Raw genomic sequence first — 21,404 nt, 5'->3', positions numbered from 1 at the left:
TTGCTAGATCAAGATTGTCTTGGGGGGCCGGAGAGATGGCTCAGTGGTTAAGAGCATTGCCTGCTCTTTCAAAGGTCCTGATTTCAATTCCCAGCAACCACATGGTGGCTCACAACCATCTGTAATGGGGTCTGGTGCCCTCTTCTGGCATGCAGGCATATGCACAGACAGAATATTGTATACATAATGAATAAATAAATATAAAAAAAAGATTGTCTTGACTAATTTTCCTTCATGGAAACTGCAAAAGGGAAATTCATAAGACCCATAATTAAAAAGCATATTAGTGTTTTGCTTTTTTTTTTTCAAAACAGGGTTTCTCAGTAGCTTTGGAGCCTGTCCTGGAACTCACAGAGACCTTCCTGTCTCTGCCTCCCTAGTGCTGGGATTAAAGGAGCATGCCACCACCACCTGGGTTGCTTTTCTTGAGAAAAGGGAAAATTCCCAATGTTTGCTATGCCGGGTCAAAGCACACTGTCTTTCTTACTGGCGTGACAAACCACTATGACCAAGACAACTTTAGAAGAGAGAGCTGATTGGGCTCACGGGGCCCAGCGGGTGAGTGCACGGCCATCATGCTGGAGATGGCGGCAGATAGGCAGGGGTGGTGTTGACATTGGGGCGGTAGCTGAGAGCTCACATCTGTATCAGCAAGAACAAGACAGAGGGAGCTGGAGAAATAACTGGGAATGGCGGAGCTCCCACAGTGACACACACGCCTTCCTGAAAAAGGCCATACCTCCTAATCTTTCCCAAACACTAACTGGGGACCAAGCACTCGAATACACGAGCCTATGGGAGCCATTCTCATCCAAGCCAGCACATACACTATGTGACTGAATACTGTGACAGGAATTTTCGTTGTTGTCGTAGCGGTAAACAGATCAAAGCAGAGAGGGGTCACTAAACTTGCGGCTCATACAACAGACAGGTTCCTAAACTCCTGGAGTCCCTTTTTTGTTTTTAACCCAGCCATGCTGTGGCAGCCTCCTCCATCCAATGAAACTCAAGGAGTGTCTGTCTCCCTCCCTCCTTAAAATGCTGTGAAATTGTTTTTCTCCCTTCGTTGGTGGCTGTAACACAATAACAACCAGACAAAGTCACAAAGGCAACAACGGCACAAAGCAATAGCAGCCTCTGAACCATGTGTGGCCTGTGAGCTGACACACTGCCAGAAAAAGACTAATACCAGGAATGGTCCAGTTAGAAAACTTTCTCACCGGGCAACTGTTCCTTGCTGCTTATGACCCACTTCATTTAGACCTACTAATTAATGTATACATTAACCATATGTTTCTGCTACAGCACTTTCATATGTATAGGTAAACAAATACAGTATACTAATAATGATATACATAGCATAGGGCATAATTATTCTGTGTAAATATTTTCTTTTCAAAGCAATGACTTAAGGCTGTAATCGTCACTGGACTCCTGTGTTTAACAAAACAATTCCCAGAAATCTTTCTAAATTTGAGTTGACCTCCAGTCTGGGTTTTGTTTCAGGATCTGGGGAACTGTAACCCCGCCACACTGGGGTAAGCTCAAGCTTCACCACTGTTTAAACATGTAACCCTGAAATAAGAGAAACTGGCATAGATCTGATCTAAATTCGGTCTTTCACTAAAGAAAAGGAGGAAACACAACAGGAAAGACATTATAAATGAAAATGCAAACTAGAGTGGGGGGAAGGCCAGGGGTACACTCGGGAGGCAGAGGCAGGTGGATCTCTGTGAGTTCGAGGCCAGTGTGGTCTACAGTATGAGTTCCAGAGCAGTCAGAGCTACACAGAGAAACCCTATCTTTAAAAGAGAGAGAGAGAGAGAGAGAGAGAGAGAGAGAGAGAAAGGAAGGAAGGAGGGAAGGAGGGAAGGAGGGAAAGAGGGAAGGAAGGACAAACTGGAAGTGAGCAAAGGTGTCTTTCTTTCAGATTATACTGAATTCATTTTTACTGGCATTTTCAGCAGTAAGAGGACTGTAGGAGGAAGGCCACTTGTTGCTTCCCAGTCGCTTAGTCCCGAAATAATTACACAGAAACTGTATTAATTAAATCACCACTTGGCCCATTAGCTGTAACTTTTAATTGGCTAACTCTTACCTATTAATTTAACCCATCTCCATTAATCTGTGCATCGCCACGTGGCTGTGGCTTCCCAGCTAAGGTTCCAGCATCTGTCTCTGAAGGGGTTACGTAGCTTCTCTCTGACTCCGCCTTCTCTCTCCCAGCATTCAGCTTAGTTTTCCCCGCCTGGCTCTGTTCCTCTATAGCTCTGCTATAGGCCCAAAGGAGCTCCTTTGTTTATCGATGGTAATCACAGCATACCGAGGGGGATCCCACATCAGAGACCCCTTTGTTAATCAATGGTAATCACAGCATACCAAGGGGAATCCCACATCACCTCCCCTTTGATATCTTTCCTATCGCCTGCTTTTGAAAAGAAAAGCTGCACTGAAGAAAGCAGCCACGCCTCTACCACCCTCACTTCCCTGCCCTGCTCACTGGTGCTCTCATGGTTTGATTTGTTTTCCTTAAGACAGGGTTTCTCTGTGTAGCCGTAGCTGTCCTGGAACTCACTGTGCAGACCAGGCTGTCCTGGAACTCACAGAGATCCGTCTGCCTCTGCCTCTGGAGATGGGATTAATGGTGTACCCCGCTATCACCAACCAGCATACTTACATTTTAATACTCCACACGAGTGACTAATTGTTGATTTTGTTTATTAATCCTTTGGCACATAATAGAGTGTGTCCAGCACATAGCACGTGCTCAGTAAATACAAGCTAAATAAATAAGTGAGTGAATGGACAGACTTGGGTTCCTAAGATCCAGGACGATACAGCCAACGACAAGGTGCTTATTTACATGTATGTATTCCTCTACAGATTTTATTAGTTTTTCAGAAGGGACAACTATTCCCTTAAAAACCACTGACCTGGCTGGGCAGTAGTGGGGCACGCCTTTAATCCCAGCACTTGGCAGAGGCAGGCAGATCTCTGTGTGTTTGAAGTCAGCCTGTTCTACCAAATGAGTTCTAGGACTGGTTTAATAGCTACTGGGAAACCCTGTTTCAAAAAACAAAACAGTTTAATGGGCTCTAAGTTTAATCTTGAGCACAGCAAATATATGCATATATGTGTATATAAATGCATATATATACACACACATTATAGATACACTATATAGAGATTACTATGAATATTTCTAGTTTTAAAATGAGAAAAGTTTATTCCCCACCCCCCTATTTATTTATTTATTTATTTATTATGTATACAACATTCTGCCTCCATGTATGCCCACACGCCAGAAGAGGGCGCCAGATCTCATTACAGGTGGTTGTGAGCCACCATGTGGTGGCTGGAAATTGAATTCACGACCTCTGGAAGAGCAGCCAGTGCTCTTGACCTCTCAGCCACCTCTCCAGCCCCACCCCCACCCCCTTTTTTTGAGACTGGGTCTTACTGTGTAGCCCCAGATATCCCAGGACTCACTATGTAGATCAAGTTGGCCTTGAACTCACAGAGATCCAGTACCACTGCCACCTCAGTACTGGGATTAAAGGTGTACACTACCACACCTGGCATGATGTAAGACGTTCAATCCTATACCCTTTAATGGAAGGCGGGCAACGTTTACCAAGTAAATCTGTCACCAAATCTACCTCTACCAGCACAGGCCTTACCTCTTCCCACGTAGACCGAAGCCTGCAGGAACGACCCAGTCTTTCCATATCATCCCTCTGCTCACAAAGTCAGAACCCTGCCACCAGCTCCCCAAAAGCCAGCCAGGAAGAGAAGATGCCACCATAAGGGAGCCATCACCTCTCATCCAACCCTGCCCCAGCACGTCTTGCTCTTCCGAAGTGAAGCTGCTGCAGTTGGCGCTAATAAACTATGGTCAGCCTTTGCAGCTCTGCAAAGGACAGCAAAGGAGCTCTTCACAGCAGCAGTGGCAGAGTCCAACAGTAAAGATGCGCTGTAGGTCACGTCTTGCTTTCTAGACTCCACATCCCAATTCCTTACCAGCTGTTACTCTCTGGAGCACACCACGCACTGCTCCCCTTCATGGTGTGGTCACGTGACCGTCTGACCTAGAAAACCACTGCAGAATGGCTTTCTAGGAAGGTCCAGCACACACGCTCCTGACGGCCCCTTCCAGTCAGAATGGACCACGTCTATCTACTCCTCTGTTTCTACAGCACTTCACCCCAGCCTCTGGCTACGGACAGGAAGGGACTATTGACACACGTCCTGTACTGCTAAACCAGGAACTTGAGGACAGGGGTCATAGGATTCATTTTTCTCTTCTAACTTACATTACGTTTCACTGTATAAAAAACAGCACAAATAGATAAATAGAGGACCATGCCTCACAGAAAAACATAAGTTTTATGTGTGTGTCTGTGTGTGTGTGTGTGTATGTGTGTGTGTGTGTGTGTGTGTGTGTGTGTGTATTTAACAGATACACAAAGCATTCAGAAACAGATCCATCTGCCTACCTCTTTGGAGCCCGGGACACTGCTGTGGTCTTTCTCCATTATCAGCCACCGAAGGACGTCTGGAAAAGAGATGTTTTTCCACGTTGGCCACGGATTAACGAATCTCCCATCTTTTCCTTTCTTCGACTTAGTGACATCTTCTTCTAGTCTATAGTCCAGTTTGAAGCTTTTCCTGGAAATCTGAGAAGACACACTTCCTCCTGAATTCCGTACTGAATTTTGGCGCTTCCTTACTGTTTCTTTGGGATATTGGTAGCTTGTTGTTGGAGACTGGCTGTTTTCATTTTCTTCCATGTCCTTTGGTGAGAAGCTTTAAAAAGGAAAATAAAAAAAGAAAAGAAAAGAAAAGGGAGATTACCAAGTTTGACAAAAAGTCATTGTGGTAGTTTAATCGTAACTAGACCCCACAAGCACATAAGGAGCGGCATTCTTAGGAGGTGTGGCTTTGTTGGAACAGGTGTGGCTCTACTGGAAAAAGTGTGGCACTGTGGGAGCAGGCTTTGCGGTCCCATATATGCTCAAGTCACACCCAGTGTCTCGGACCACTTCCTGTCACAAGTCAAGATGTAGGACTCTCGGTTCCTTCTCCAGCACCATGTCTGCCTGCATGTCACCATCTCGCACCATGACAATAATGGACTGAACCTTTGAAAAATGAAGCCATCCCAAATGTGTTTTTCCTTTATAAGAATTGCTGCGGTCATGGTGTCTCTTCACAGCAACAGAAACCCCATTAAAGTCAGTCACTAAAGCATATTAGTATCATTCTCAGCCAATAATATTTGCCCAACCTTATAAGAATATTATTTGTATTCATTCCAATGTGCTTGCTGAAAATACAATTTTAAAATCCAATATTACTTGATGAAAAGAAAGACGTTTGCCTTGGGGAACAACACACCAGCCAAGCCTTTCAAAAGTCCCTTCCCTGTTGTCACTTAAAACAATGCTATTTCCCTAGCTAGCTAGACAGAACGCTGTCTGTTTCAACGCCATTCTGCAGAGTGAACAGAAGCACTATTATGACGGATACAAAGCACACCCCCTAAACAGGCTCGTGTGTTAGAGGCTTGTTTTCAGAGGTGAAGCTTCCGAGAAAAGACTAGATCACGGGGGCTCTCCCTTCATCAACGAAGTGATCATCTCATTGACCATCTGGAGGTGTAGGAATTATGAAAGCTGGTACATGCTTGGATGGAGGGATGCTCGCTGGAAGAGAGACACACTCCTACTTCTCCCTAACCTCCCTGCTCCAACATGCCCGTCTGCCATGGCGTCAGCCTCCCACAGGCCCAGAAACATGGAACCCTTTACCATGTCCTGAAACCCCTGTGACCCATGACGACTTATTCTTTTAAAGTGCTCCTCTCAGACACACGTCACAGAAAACCCAAAGCTAAACTACCACGAGCATCTTTCCATAGCCTTATTTTCAGAATTATAAATGGTCTTACAATAGTCAGACCTGATTAGTTTAATGATGCCTCAGTAATTCAAGTGACTTACATATAACCCTACTAAGTTATGAGCTTAGTTATTCCCGTACTGACGATAACGTGTAACTCCACCCCCAGAGAGTAGGAGTCCCCCTACCGAGGAAGGAGAGAGCACATTAATTAACCCAGTAACAACACAAGTTCTCAGTAACTGAGACAAGATACTGCCAAGACACTGCAGCATCCTAGCTGTGAATAAATTTCCCACCTTTTCTTCATCTTGGTTTTTCCCATCTATATATAAACTGGCTCCTAGGGTTTCCGAGAAGATGAAAACATCTAAATCAATGAAAGCACTTGGAGACCTAGGCACACCCCCCTCAGACAACCTTAGCTGCTACCCTGAACTTGTTTCTACGGCTACCACCACCCATCCTCAAGATACTGAAATCCTTGATTGTGGATCACGCAGGACCAAAATATTTGGAAACGGAAAATAACACATTAAAAGTATGATGTTACCCGCTAGGAAGAACTTCATTGCCCTCCTATCGGTTGTACTGGCAGACACTTCCTTTCTAATTGGTTTAGAATCAACTCACGCACAACTACACACTTGTAACCCTTAAAACAAACAACAGTAACAGTGAGCACAAATCACAGAAAGCCAAATGTTATTCTCATGGCTACAGGAGTGATCAGATAGAAAAAGAAAGAGAAAAAAAAAATAAAAAAAAATTTTAAAAAAAGAAAATTAAAAAAAAAGAAAAAGAAAGAGAAAGAGAAAGAGAGAAAAAGACAGTGAACTCCAGGAGGAGCGGCCCCAGTTTTGTTCCTCTACTGTGAGGGCGAGCAGTCGGCCTGCAGAACAGTCTCTGATGGAAGAAAGCACAGGGCAGCTAGTGAAAGCCCGAGCACACACTGTAGCCCGAGCACACACTGTTGCCCGGACGCCTGGGGGGGGGGGGGGGGGGGGCGCCTGGCCTGAGAGGGGCTCGCAGGCTTTCTAGCTCAGGCAAACAACCTTCCTAATGCTCCATTTTCTCACCGATAAGATCATCGCCGACACTGTGGAGGTTCAGGGGATGACATGATGTAACGTACATCAAGTGCTTGGTACACACAGATGCTAATTCTTTTTCCTCTAGGCTGGTTAACTTACCAAACATCGAGATTCCTTATGTTCTAACGCTTAGTGTCCTGGGGGAAGGGCCTCTGTTCTCACAGACTCACTTTTTATGTCTTCAGAGTTAAGCCTAGACCGAAGCCTTTACAAAGGCAATGACCTTCCATTAAAGTTCAGCCCACTTAGCAGATGAGGCCGTGAGTGTAGATAAGTGTACGTTATTATGCAGACAGACAATACGTCTCATAGAAGAGCTTACCTCATGCAACCTTCTGTGATAATGAATAGCTCCTATGATATATACATGCACTCGTTACATATATACTTAACATGTCTCTGTATTTATACACCTTTTAATATAGACACGGATTGTAACTGTACTTACTAATTAAATTTTGGCATGTCTGTAAAATACAGTGAAAAGGGAAAAAAGAAAACCAAGTATTTTGCTTCAAAGACCAGAAAACTACACCAAAGTAAGGTTTGGGGGGAACAATATTTAGCAGTTCCCTGGAGGCAGGAGGAGGCCACCCTTCACCTGAACAACCACATCAGGAAGACTGTCTATACTGTGGGCAACCACAGACACTGAAGATGCTTTAAAAGGGTCTTTTAGAAGCCAGGCGGTGGTGGTGCACACCTTTAATCCCAACACTCAGGAGGCAGAGCCAGACAGATCTTTGTGAGTTCAAAACCAGCCTGCTCTACATAAGAAGTTCCAAGACAACCAGAGCTACATGAGAGACCCTTCTTGAAGGAAGGAAGGAAGGACGGAAGGAAGGAAGGAAGGAAGGGAGGGAGGGAGGGAGGGAGGGAGGGAGGGAGGGAGGGAGGGAGGGAGGGGAGGGAAGGGAGGGAGGGAGGGAGGGGAGGGAAGGGGAGGGGGAGGGGGAGGGGGAGGGGAGGGGGAGGGGGAGGGGAGGGGAGGGGAGGGGAGGGGAGGGGAGGGGAGGGGAGGGGAGGGAAGGGAAGGGAAGGGAAGGGAAGGGAAGGGAAGGGAAGGGAAGGGAAGGGAAGGGAAGGGAAAAAAGAAGCCACTAACAGCCAAGCACCGACTTTAATTTCAGTTAAGGCTGTCAGGAAGCCTAATCTCCAGTGGGCTTTTTGTTTTTATTTGTTTGTTTTTCCAAGACAGGGTTTCTCTGCTGCTTTTGAGTCTGTCCTGGAACTAGCTCTTGTAGACCAGGCTGGCCTCGAATTCAGAGATCTGCCTGCCTCAGCCTCACGAGTGCTGGGATTAAAGGTGTGTATCACCACCGCCTGGCCAAACTCCAGTTTTTAATGGATGTACTCAAAAGTAGACAGCTCAATCAATAGAAGATGAGACAACCCCCAAGAAGAAAAATCATTAAAATAAGTCCTAGAGTCAAGCCAATAAAGAAGTGGAAATCAGGAAGATGTGACGGCATTTGGATGGCTGGAAGTTCTGGAAGCTTGGGGATGGCGCTGTAAAGTGGACGGAGTCAGACCTGGCAGAAGCCCAGTCAAAGCGACGTCTGAGCTGCTGGGTTTGAAACACTGGCATCGCAGGGAAGCAAGACTTCAAGTAGACAAGTCCAAATGGCGGTGGACAATGGCGGGATCCAGGCTGCTCTAACGCTGCTCAGAGTGGCGGTGAGAGCAGAGGGGTCCGGAAGGTAAGACGGGAGAGAGAGAGACACGGAGTGATGCTTGTTCCCTAGACAACAGTTTCCCCAGAATCGGCTCATTTTCCTGCCTCTGATCCTCAGGCTTTCCCCCAATCAATCTATAGAATGGGTCTGCACACCAAACGATCATCCCACATTACACCTCCTGTGACTCCTACACAAACACACACGTGCAGTCTTACGGGGTAGTCTTTATAGGCAAATCTCATGCAAACAAAACCAAAGAGAAAGGCCCCCAGGGCTTCACCTGCATAAGTCAGCAGGACGGTTCAGAAAGGCTTAGGGTTCTGGCTGCTTGTGTCCCGCCTGCTCCAACCCCAGCCCTTGGCCTGTGTGCCTCGGATGTGGTCGTTCCTGCCTCGGGGCCACCAAGTGTCCCCACAGGGACGTCACGTGTGACTTTTTGCATCTGTGGGATGGGAAGGGGACTGCCTGTGACGTCACCACACGCAGGCAGGTCTGCACCCGAGAGTGAGAGGGTGGACAGGACTAAACCACAACCGTCTGGAATGATGCTTTTGGAGGCCACGTCCCGAGAGGCCATCCAGTCAGTGTGGAAATGACAACCTGCGTCCAGCGCCACGGAGACACACAAAGCCAGCTTGGGAGCTGAGTCATGTGGGGAGGGCCTCTCATCACTCTGTGTCACTCGGCTCGTCTCTATAGCAACAGTCGCGCAAAGGGCGTCATTACACACTGGCTGGAAGGACGAGACAGCTAGACATGAGCGGTATGTGTTGAAAAGCTCTGTATTTGAGCTTTACAAAAAGATGGCAGCTTCATGCAGGAAACACCAAGTACACCGAATATTAACTGCCTATCCAATCCCAGGACTCAGCCCCCACATCTCTGACCAAAGGGAGGTCTGAACTCTGACATTTGATGAAGAGAAGTTGGCCACGTACAAATATTGTACTTCAATAGCTGCACAGATGGGTAAAACGCCTTCTGAAACCAAAAATTCTCCACTTCAGAAATGCCTCGTACATTTGACATTTAAGACATGCCAACTCACAAGAATTGAATGTACTGCATTATCTCATCTGAAATGTTTGAAAAAAAAATCACAACAGTACAACGTATGTTTGGGACTTCAACACTCGCATAAATTATGAAGCAGCAGATTGCAATTCCTACAACAGACATTTAACAAACACCGGGTGACTACTACACAACAATCATGTTGATGTCACATCTGGAAAATATCAGAACTATATTTTCATATCACGCACTGAATAAAGTCATACTTACAGTTTATGTTTGTTCACCCTGACTTTATTTGAAGAGAAGAAACCTTTTACTACAATGCTAGATAGCACAGGATAGAAAATAGCAACATCCCATTCTCTGAGATATCTACAAAGAACTTCAGGAGAGTCAAGCAAACTCTCCCCATCCTTGGATTCAGGAGGACGCCGGGAGAGACCCCAACGGGTACGGGGAAAGTTGCTGTGCAGCAAATATGCCCACGCCTCGGCTACGCCGTATAAAATGGAGAAATGTTCTGTGTGCTGTGTGCGGGGCTCTCACTGCGCCACGTGACCAACCAGAAAGCACGGCATTATCTGTCAATCACATTTTTAACTTGTTCTTTCAGCTTAATCGGTTTTGCTCAGAAGCTACAGGAAAACCAAGCAACTAGCTTATACGGCATGGAGGAACACGCCAGAATCAGCACACACGCACAGTATACACTTAAATACATGTGCATATAACATGCACCTAAACATCTGCCAAACACTGTGTTAACAAAGGAGACATGAACCCAGGCTCCTTGTTTAAATGCAATGGCCTCTTTGCAGAACTGAAATGAACAAATGACACCATTGGTTAGCATGTTGAAGAACCAGACAAACATGGGTTATTACCTGTATTAGGATTTGTATTGAGTAAAAGAGTGAAAAAATATGCCATTTTCGCCTAATCGAGATGCTTCCCAGATGAAAGACAGTCTCAAAATATATGACAAATGTGTTGAGATTCTTCTGTTTCTTCCTTAATAATTCTCTATAACCAACTACGAAAACATTTGCTTTCTTACACCTTATGGAAATCATATTTCCATATTTGCTTATATTTAAAAATAATTAAAATTTGTATCATAAAATTCTAATCTTGTTATAGACAAAAAATACTTGGACAAATAATTGACATAAAAAATTAAACAAAAGTATGTAAGATTCAATAGTAAATTCTGAGAGGAATAAATGCAAAGTATAAGTCAACTCTTTGGAATATAATTTCTTAAAATATTTATTTATTATGTATACAATATTCTGTCTGTGTGTATGTCTGCAGGTCAGAAGAGGGCACCAGACCTCATTACAGATGGTTGTGAGCCACCATGTCGTTGCCAGGAATTGAACTCAGGACCTTTGGAAGAGCAGGCAATGCTCTTAACCACTGAGCCATCTCTCCAGCTCCCCCGGAATATATATTTGAGAACACGTTTTCTTTGCAAAAGGAGTCAAGGACCGTGGGTGCTCTGACAACAGGTGTCCCAAAAGTGGGTGTCCTGACTGCACACTACCAAAGACTTTAGATATTCTTAGCTATAAGGCTAATTCAGTACATTGACCCAAAAGTCACTTCACAGCTTATTAAAAGATTTTATGTCACTAGAATATATGAACATTCTAGCTGACTCTACATATTTTTCCTTTTGTGTAAGTAAGAAAGTACGGATCTGATAACAACCAGAAGCAACCAAACAAGATAAACAACAGCTTAAAAACAAAGCCCCTGGGAGTAAGAGCACCTGCTGCTCTCACAGAGGGCCCAGGTGTGGTTCTCAGCCACTATGACCACCCTTAACTCCAGGTCCAGGGGCTCCCACACCCTCTTCGAGCAGGAGACACGTACATGGTGCACATACATGCATGCAGGCCAAACACTCAAGTGCATCAAATACATAAAACTAAAATAAATAAACAGACAAACAAATAAACCAAAACAAACACAAACAACTTAGCCGGGCGGTGGTGGCGCACACCTTTAATCGCAGAACTTGGGAGGCAGAGGCAGGTGGATCTCTGGGAGTTCCAGGTCAACCTGCACTATAGCACAGAGAAACCCTGTCTTAAAAAAAAAACAAACAAACAAAAATCACTTATAAAACACCATTTAACACAACTGGACAATCCAGGATAATTATATTACAGTAAATTTGAAAATGGACATGTTAGTTTCTCGAAATGACATAATTACCTTTTCTTTAATACTTTTAAATAATACTAGCCACAAAATGTAGGCTTTGTTCCTGGGAGTGATAACACCTAGATGCAATACAGCATTACACAGCGGGAGAGGCTGGTGGATGAAGGAAGGGGCCAAGCTGATGTTGCTTGGTGGAACAGGAAACCGAGCTCAAAATATGCTAATGATCTTTTTTTTAAAAATATTTTTATGGTTTATTTAACTTTTTATTTTATGTGTATTGGTGTGAAGGTGTCAGATCCCCTGCAACTGGATCTTCAGACAGTTGTGAGCTGCCATGTGGGTGCTGGGACTTGAACCCGGGTCCTCTGGAAGAGCAGTCAGTGCTCTTAACCACTGAGCCATATCTTAAAGGTCCCTTCTTCGCCTTTGCTTTTCCTTAAACCAATGCCTTAACCAAAGCATGGCTCCAAAATGTGTGTTCTTTCCTCCGCTGACTCTGTCACGGCTACAATAAAAGAAACCCTTCTGTGCAAACGCGGCCCACGAGAAGAAACGGAGCACGGGTGTCTGCGCGGCTCCCGAGGGATCAAAGGACAGCAGTGCACAGCTCGGCTTGACTTGGCTTTAGTCCTCCAACTTGATTGCGTCAAACCCTGTAGCCTTTGAAAAGTCAGCTAAGTTGGCTGAGGCTCGCTTTCACTGGCCTATAAAATGAGAGGATTGGGCCACAGCGCTGAAGTCCCTTCCGCCTCTGCGACTGTGACGGCCTTTAGCTACGCCAAGACTCAGCTCTGGCTACCAACACCTGTCTCCTCTCGCTGGGGCCCGCCCTAGCCAGCCCGCCCCACTTCACCAAGCCTGGGAGGAAGCTCTCTGTGCAGCAGCTTTCCTGGGCTTACTGGAAAGAGCTTGGCAGAGGACTGTTACCTGAGAGCAGGCACTGGGCGTGGGAGGTCACGGGGTAAACACAGGCCCACGGTCTGTCAGGGAACAAGAAGACCTTGTGGAGGAGGCTGTATGGCAAACCTGACGCTAGATATAACCAGAGTGGCCGTGCTAAAGCCCTGTCGTGTCGTGTTTAACAAACACTGTTTGAATGACCACTTAAGATCTAGTTTTCCAAGTCCTACGGGAAGGGGGAAGAAGGTGGGGGAAGCTTCCACTCTAGCCCCAAACAGCCATACAGATGCTGGCTTGCTGCCTGTCGTATTTATAGACGGTCAGCTTTGGAAGATAAACATTTCAGAATAAAGCACTTCCAACACCAGTGACCCAGGTTCACAGAGCAGTGAGGAACCCTACACAGCAAGTAGGTCACACAGATGGTCATGTGACACACGGGGTCCATGATGCTGAAAGGACTCATAGCCTCCTGAATGTTGCCAAAAGGAGACTTGGTGTGTGTGTGTGTGTGTGTGTGTGTGTGTGTGTGTGTGTGTGTGTGTTGGACATGGAGGGGGATATAAAACATGGGAATTACTAAAGGTTCCTGGAGCCCAGAGCAGACTTTCTGAAGTGGCTGAATGGCAGACTTACTCTGCTCAAGATGCATCCTTTAAAAGAGAGGGGTAGAGAAAAGGCGAGGACAACAACCAGGAAAGATTTTTACAAGGAGCCCAGGCCCAAGGCACTGCCGAGGTCAGGTGCAGACCAAGCACCTGAGGGTGGCCCCCGGGCAGTTTCAGGCCGACCAATCAACCACGAGGTTCAAACAGGCAGAGACCCATAAGCTTAACTCGGACATGCTGCTAATGAACAGGGGAAGAAGCATGTAGTAAGTTATACAAGCATGTTTTAAAACAACATAATTACTAAGAATTGGCTATCAGCCAGGCGGTGGTAGCACACACCTTTAATCCCAGCACTCAGGAGGCAGAGGCGGGTGGATCTCTGTGAGTTTGAGACCAGCCTGGTTTACAGAGTTCCAGGATAGCCAGAGCTATTACACAGAGAAATTCTGTATCGAAAAACCAAAAGAATACATACATACATACATACATGCATACATGTTTACGTACATATATACTTACATGCTTACATACATATATACTTACACACATACATGTTTACATGCACGCATACATACATGCATGCATGCATGCTTATATACATACTTATATATTTACATGCATGCATTCCAAACTTGGCCACTTGCATATTCCTTTCTATGCTTTAGCTTCATAATTCTTAGTCCAGTCTCTAGCACACAGTAAATCTTCAGTAACTACAAACCACTGTTTTATTACACTCTAACACTGATATATGTGAACTAAAGACAATGGCATAAATAACAAGAAACGGAATCACTAGAATGCACCTTCGCTTTTAGATCTGAATAACAGATATCCTAGTGTTCTGGGAATTCACACACATCTTAAAAATAAGAAGGCTACTGTACCCAAGACTCCTACCAGCTCCAGAGCTCCTTCTGGATTCATGTGGAGGCTCTCATAAGCCTTGAAAGTCCCTTGGTTTTGAAAATAATAATTTTCTCTACCATCCCCTTCATCCCTTTTTACTGTTCCCTGGAAGCAAAGACTGCAAACTTCAGACACTAACAGCAACCCAGCACTTTCCCCAGCACAGAAGTCAGGCCAGGTCAGCTCTAGATACATCATGCCCTACAGTATTTCAGTGTCTAGCCTCCTCATTCAAAGATTGCTTATCCCAGAACATCCCACATCCTCTCATTGGTCAAAACAAGTTGTTAAGAAAGGATCTTAGGCAGCTGGAGAGGTGGCTCAGAGGTTAAGAGCACTGACTGCTCTTACAGAGGTCCTGGATTCAATTCCCAGCAACTACATGGTGGCTCACAACCATCTGTAATGTGTTCTGGTGCCCCCTTGTGGCCTGCAGGCAGAACACTGTACACATAATAAATAAATCTTAAAAAAACAAAAACAAAAACCAAGGACCACAATCAGCATGTGACTGATAGTTTTCTTAGACTAGGTCCTGTCCAGCTTGGAACAAAGTTTTACACCTCTGGTTATCAACACCGACTGTATATCAGAATTAACTGCGGAGATGTTTGTTTTTGGAGACAGGGTTTCTCCGTGTTGTCCTGGAACTTGCTCTGTAGACCAGGCTGCTCTGTAAACCAGGCTGGCCTCGAACTCAGAGATCCATCCACTTCTTCCTTCCAAGTGCTAAGATTAAAGGTGTGCATCACCACCACTGAAGATTTTTAAACTGTGCCTGAGGCTACCCAGTGAAGACTCTGAAGGGGGGACCCGTGGTTGGTTCTGATGAACGTGAAGGGTGGAATCACGATTGTACTTAGGGGTTCAGGCACTTAGGAAGGCCCCGCGGGTCTCTCTGGAGGGCTAGAATTCAGGCTAGCTTTGCGGGTGCCTAACATGAGTGTCCCCTTCCACAGTCACACACCCTGCCCTACGTAAATGCCACATAATACTTGTACTAGAGTAGAAAGGCCACCTTGCCACCTATGAAGTTTGATAAGTTACAGACTCAGATTCAGTTCACTTGAGTCTCTAATTTGGCTCTGCTCCCAGGGAACCAAGCCAGGGGGGGAAAATACGATCATTAATAATTCACATTGCTTGTTACACCACCTAGCAGCAATACACAAGGGCTAAGTGTTCAGCAAATACTTGTGGAATGAACAGGTGAAGAACAGGGCTTGAGCTTCTGATTTTCCATGGAGGATAGAAGGAGAATGGAGCTTGCTTTTTTTTTTTTTTTTTTTTTTGCACCTGCTGCAAATCAAATAAAGAGGGAAACAAAAGTAAAGGACAGAGAGACTTAAGTCAACAGAAGGCACTCCCACTAACTCTTAACTGTGAAAAAGTCATGGGGAACAGCTGGGAGGTTAGAGTCTACCATAAAATCCAGTCTCCCCTGCTCTGCTTAGGGTATAATACCAGCTGAAAGCTGCATCTTCAGCCTTCCAGCAAGGGACGGCCGTGCTGGTCATATTCCGACCGGTCCAGCAGTCTGCTGAAGAGAAAGGAAATCACTCCCCAGATACTCGGGCATCTTACTACGAAGGCATCGGGAGCCCACCTCAAGGAATGGTGCTAGACACACTGTCCAAACAGACCAGCTTTCCGCTTCTTCCATGTGGAGGAGAAACATATTCAAACAAATGCCCCATTACAACTGCCATAACTGGGAAGTTTAAAGGGCTTACAAGGTAACAGCTAAGACGGGACTTGCATAAAGTCAAGACGTTAGTAGGAGTTGACTCTCAGGATCCGATCCATGCGGGTCGAACCCCAAAGTCCGTGCTTTCTGCTAATTAAGCTAAATCTCGTGGAACCAACAGTTCACATATCACCAGTATTGACACAGAGACGAGGTTCACCATTTTTTCTTTCAACAATGCGATTGTTTTTTCAAAGTAAGAAGCTCTTAATTGAGACTCTTTAAGCACTAGTTCCTTGAAAGAAAATTACTCGGGGGCTGGAGAGATGGCTCAGTGGTTAAGAATACTGGCTGCCCTTCCAGAGGACCCAGGTTCAAATCCCAGCACCCATATGGCAGCTCACACCTGTCTGTAACTCAGTTCCAGGGAATCTGACACCCTCACAACAAAGCACATACAATGAAATTAAAGAAATTTTTAAGAAAAGAAAAGAAAAAAATTACTCTTTTAATTTTAGACGCTTTTCAAATTGCACTACTTTAAGTACTTAATTGTTCTGAATTGAAATTATACAAAGACCCATCAACAGATGATCAATGATTAATTAACAAATTAGTAATAACATTCCGTGTTTCAGTCATATGAAAAGAAAATGTACACGGTGCCCTGAAGATACTTTACCTGCTTTGAAAAGATGTCGTAAGCTCAGCCCACACTTTAACCTTCCACAGAGAGACATCTCCAGGCAGGGAGCCTGTATTTAGTTTGGGAAACATTCTATTATTCACATTGAAAGCCCTGATTCTGCAAAGCCCTGGTCCTTCCAATGCTGATGCCTCCTCCTCAACAACGCAAATGCATACAAAGTTTACCAAGGATGGCCGCTTACACTATGTGAAGGTAAAACTGTGTCTTAAAAGCATGAGCTGAAAATATCTGAACAGCCATGCAAAAAGAAATTACAATGCTGCTCATAAATAACCACGCTGCTGAGAACATCAAAATTTATTAGGTGAAATTCTTCCCTGGAAGGATACTCAACGTACGTGCATCAGCATTAATCCCATTTTTAAAAAAACAGGCTACAAACAGCACACATATACATACAACAGATAAAATGTTTACATAGAAAACCAAGCCAAGCTGAAGGAATCAATATTCCCTCAACAATAGTAAAGGAACTGGTAACAGCCCAGTTTTGAGACGTCAGGGTAAGCTCAGCTTGTAGGAGAGAAGTAGATGGACAAGTTAAAGAAGCTGAACCAAGGCCATACTCCCCAGGGTTTCTTCCCATTTGACTTTCTATCCAACAATAAAGGCCATCATATGTGTGACCTTTTTACAGGCAGAGCAAGTCACACTATAGAGTCATATGGTGTTCCCAGAGTGTGGGTCTGTCGCAGAGTCTAGACTGTCTATTAAACATGCTTGCCCCTTAATTATCCTCAGATAAGCAAGATCAGACGTCACCTAAAAATCCTTGGAGCAGCGCTCACAGAAGAGGGTCAGTACAGCGGAGAGGAAAAACATGTTCTACATGGTGTTCGGGACTCTGTGTAGTTAAAAGGAAAAACAGAATTTAAAGCCGGATACTTCGATCTTTTATTAGTTACGTTAACTACAGTGGAAGAAGGAAATGTAACTTTCCATGAGCTCTCCAGGCAAGCTAAAGACACACACTTAAAAAGGGAACAAACATCTTTGTAGGTTAGGCAAAGGGACTTCAAACACAGAAAGTTCACTTCCAAAACAAATCACTGTGGTTATCTAGTAGTTGCAGGGCAAGGGTCTGCTGAGTAAAACTGACAAGAATCAGCATAAGGACTGTTAAGAACAACCAGAAAGCCAAGTGTCTCTTTACCTTCACAACTTTATTCGTATAACTGAGGAGGACTACAAAAATCAAATAGAATCTGTCAGACGTTTACTGTTTGTATATCAGTGCTCCTTAATATGGGAAGGTTCCAACTCCATAATCACAAAAACCTGCCCTGATAAAGCGGAAAGAAGTGTCCAGCATGCCAAGCCGAATTCATCCTTCCTTCTCCCCTTTCTACTTCTCATACAGTCTTACTAGTATCCCAAGTGGGCCTGGAACTTTCTGTGTAGCCAAGCCTAGCTGCCTACTCACAAGCCCTCGGCCTGGCTCTGCACCCTAAATGCTGGGATTTCAAGCATGCACTCCCACACCCAGCAGTAAGAATTGTTTTCCAATCACACTTCTGAATTATGCTGATCCATCTAAATGTAGTCCTACGCCTCCATAGCCAATGATAATGACTGTTCCTAACTTTTTATCCAGTTGAGGGTGCCGTCTACACTGTGTTGGTAACTTATACTGACCTATCTTGGCTTGGCTGTTTCACTTGTCTAACCTGAACCTGAGCTGTTGGCCTAAAGCACCTTGAAAAATTGATTAAGTTATAATAATTATTTAAGGTTAGTTGGCGATAGACTGTGTACGTCTACTGTATATATATACTTGGGGGCCATCCAAGAACATATATCATCTGTTGTAATCATCAATTAATAAAATAAACACATAAGCAATAGTTACTAAATTCAAAAAACATGTCAAGCAAAGCACTAAGTTATAGACATATAGGAATTAGAAGGAACGATTACTTGAACCTTAACAGTGGAAATCACTGGAATTGATTTTTAGGCCAAGTCTATAATTGCCTTTATAGGTTTTCAGGATGAAAATGATCTTTAACAAAAGAGCACAATTCATCTCCCTAGTAATACTTCAATTAAAACGCATTTTACTTGTAGGTACTTCGATCGAAACACCCCGCTACACAGGGCACTCCATGCAGCCACATTCTTACTCCCACAGAGTGAAAAAGAATGGGAAAACTCACTATAGTCAGGCACCACGGAGAGGAAAAAAGCACAAAGAGAAAACAAATTTAGAGTCAAATATGAATTCCAAATACAAACTAAATTTCCATAAAAATTCCTCTGGCTAATATATCTAAAGGGACATAAGACATCTTTCAAACAAACAGATAGGGATGATGAGCCAACTGAAGTATAACCAAAGTCTTATCAAAAAAAACAACCCAGACCTTATGACAGACTGCTTATGGTAAAATCCCTTTCAAACAGTCATACTGGGCAAATTTTAAAACTCAGTTTTGGAATGTAGAAACTGCCCAATCCGATTTGGAACTGTAAACGGCACTGTAAAGGCATGAGACAAACACTAAGGACTTTTTGTCTCTTGGACACTTGCTATAAATTCATGAAGCCAGCAAGTCTGCAAAAATGTTAACAAAACCAAACCTGTGAAAAGTATGGCTATATTTCCAGTTGATGTAAACCCATTTTAAAGCCTCAATTCCTCTTAGATTCTGATTTTGAACACACATACTTGCCCTAAAATTCTTTAACAAAGCTAATATTTTCTCACAACAAAAATCAAAAGTGTTTTAAAATACAGACTGCTCTAAGATTCAGATAATCATTCTCTTAAGATTATGTAACTTCTTTCTAAGCCATATCGTAACCACTAACTCCTACCCAATGTGACAAAACAGAAATGGAACTGTTACACCTCCATCTGTTAATAAAGATGAAAATTATTTCTTAATTTACAGAGCAGTGTGTCGCAAGAGTGACTTTCTGACTTCATGCTAAGCCAAAAGTACCAAAGCAAGTCATGGTGTCACAATTTATAAAGCACCCTACAGTAAGGGCAAAGCAAGAAGTTCCCGGCTCTTTAGAGACTCTTGACTGTTCTCTTTCCCTTAATGTTTTCTGGGTCCGACTGAGTGTCACACATCATTCAGGTTCAACTGGAGACAGTGAAAACATATTCACACCACCAGGGTCACACCGCGCTTCTTGGGGAAAGGGAGACCATCTGAACCGCCTTCAGTAATCGAAGAAGCAAGCACCAAACAGGGAAAAAAAAAATCGACTCTCGCCACCCTTCCCCATCCTGCCTCCTGCATTTGCTCATTCTGTGGTTAAATAAGTTACATTTGCTCTATGGGAAAGAAAAAAAAAGGCAAGAATGCTTTGGGAATGGATTTAGTAAGGTGACTTCTACAGATGGAGCCGAAATAAGTTGCTCTGCTAAATCATGGACCCCGTTCATTTACATGTAACCAAACGAAGAGACACCCACTTGAATTCGTACCGTGAAGCCGCAACCTGGAAATCTGCAGGAACGGCGGGATCTGAAATCCCAAATACAGCTACTCTCCCCTGGACGACTAAAACCACGGAGGCTCTTCACCCCGGCGGCTCCAGGGATGCAGGCGCCGCAACTCCTGAGGTGCGGTAATTCAAAAGAAGCCTGCCACTCACAAGTGCAGCATCCCCAGGAGGAGGCAGGACTTCGGGAGTGGAAACCTACCGCAACCCGCTTTTCTCCGACGAGATGTCCAGACAGCCCGGGAAAGGCTGCTCCACACCGACACCGCGACGAAGGTGCGAACCCGCCGAGGAGAACCGCGGCCCCGGAAACCACCTCCCGGGAAGATAACTGCAGGGAGGCTTCCCGGCGGCGCGCAGTGCAGAGGGCGGGGCCTCCACGGGGGCGGGGTTAGAGGCGGGGCGGAGTGGAAAGAAGGTTGGAGGGGCGGAGCCAGAGAGCAAGGGGCGGGACGGAGTTAGAGGGCGGGACAGAGTGGTGGAGCGAAGGCTGGAGGGGCGGAGCCAGCGTGCAAGGGGCGGGTTACAGGGGGAAAGAAGTGAGGTCGCCTTAGTTGGAGCGAGGCTGGAAGGGCGGAGCCAGCTCGCGAGAGACGGGGCGGAGTCAGAGGGGGAAATGGAGTGAAGCGGAGGCTGGGGGCGGAGCCAGATCTCGAGGGGCGGAGTTAGAGGGGGAAAGGCGTGAAGCCGAGGCTGGAGGGCGGAGCCAGCTCGCGAGGGGCGGAACGGGGTTAGAGGGGAAACGGAGTGGAGAGGAGCCTGGGGGCGGGGCGGGGGCGGGGCCAGCTCGGGAGGGGCGGGGCGAAGTACGGGCTCACCTTGCGCCGAGGGCGGTTGGGTATGTCCGGCGTGGCGTCTCTCGGACTGAGGTCGCTAATCCCGGGGGCTTGAGCGCCCCGTAACCGCGGGCGATGCCGAGGCGCCCTCCGCCCGCGCTCCTCCGCCCTCGGCCCCGCCGGTCCTGCTCCGCCGAGGGCGCTAAGAGCTGCACGCAGCGCCTGAGCGCGCACCGCCTCGCCATCTTCGGTGCTGGCCGCGGTCTCCGACCGCCGCAGCCAAGTCACACCCCGCGCGACCCGCTGCCCCGCGGGCGGAGGCGCCGGGGCCTCCAGGGCATCTTGATAAAGTGAGCACAGCCTTAGAACACGTAGGCAGGGCCCTGGGACCACAGCCAGATGGACTCCGAGCCCTGCACCGGAGGTCACGTGAACGCATTCCTGGACCCCAGAGACGGTTGCTATAACCAGAGGGATCCGGCTGACCAAA

General features: G+C 45.6%; 1 protein-coding gene across 3 annotated transcripts in view; it reads right to left on the bottom strand.

Moving 5' to 3' along the window:
- Positions 1-21,174, bottom strand: part of Napepld (N-acyl phosphatidylethanolamine phospholipase D) — a 42,349-nt gene extending 21,175 nt beyond the window's left edge. Inside the window, exons 1-2 of one of the 3 annotated variants that reach the window (XM_087902388.1) lie at positions 20,957-21,174; positions 4,497-4,806 (exon numbers count right to left, since the gene is read on the bottom strand). In XM_087902388.1, coding sequence (XP_087758514.1) covers positions 4,497-4,806; positions 20,957-21,159 — 513 coding nt within the window. In that variant the 5' untranslated portion in view covers positions 21,160-21,174. Of the gene's footprint in view, positions 1-4,496; positions 4,807-20,121; positions 20,314-20,340; positions 20,501-20,956 lie in introns of those variants that run through there. The other 2 variants (XM_087902390.1, XM_087902389.1) reach the window with 2 other exon arrangements.
- Positions 21,175-21,404: the final 230 nt, after the last annotated feature.

This window comes from Myodes glareolus, chromosome 27 (genome assembly GCF_982192425.1).
Source record: "Myodes glareolus chromosome 27, mMyoGla1.1, whole genome shotgun sequence".
Taxonomy (NCBI): domain Eukaryota; kingdom Metazoa; phylum Chordata; class Mammalia; order Rodentia; family Cricetidae; genus Myodes; species Myodes glareolus.
The sequence above is the reverse complement of the archived record's forward strand: the minus strand, read 5'-3'. Positions and strand labels throughout refer to the sequence as shown.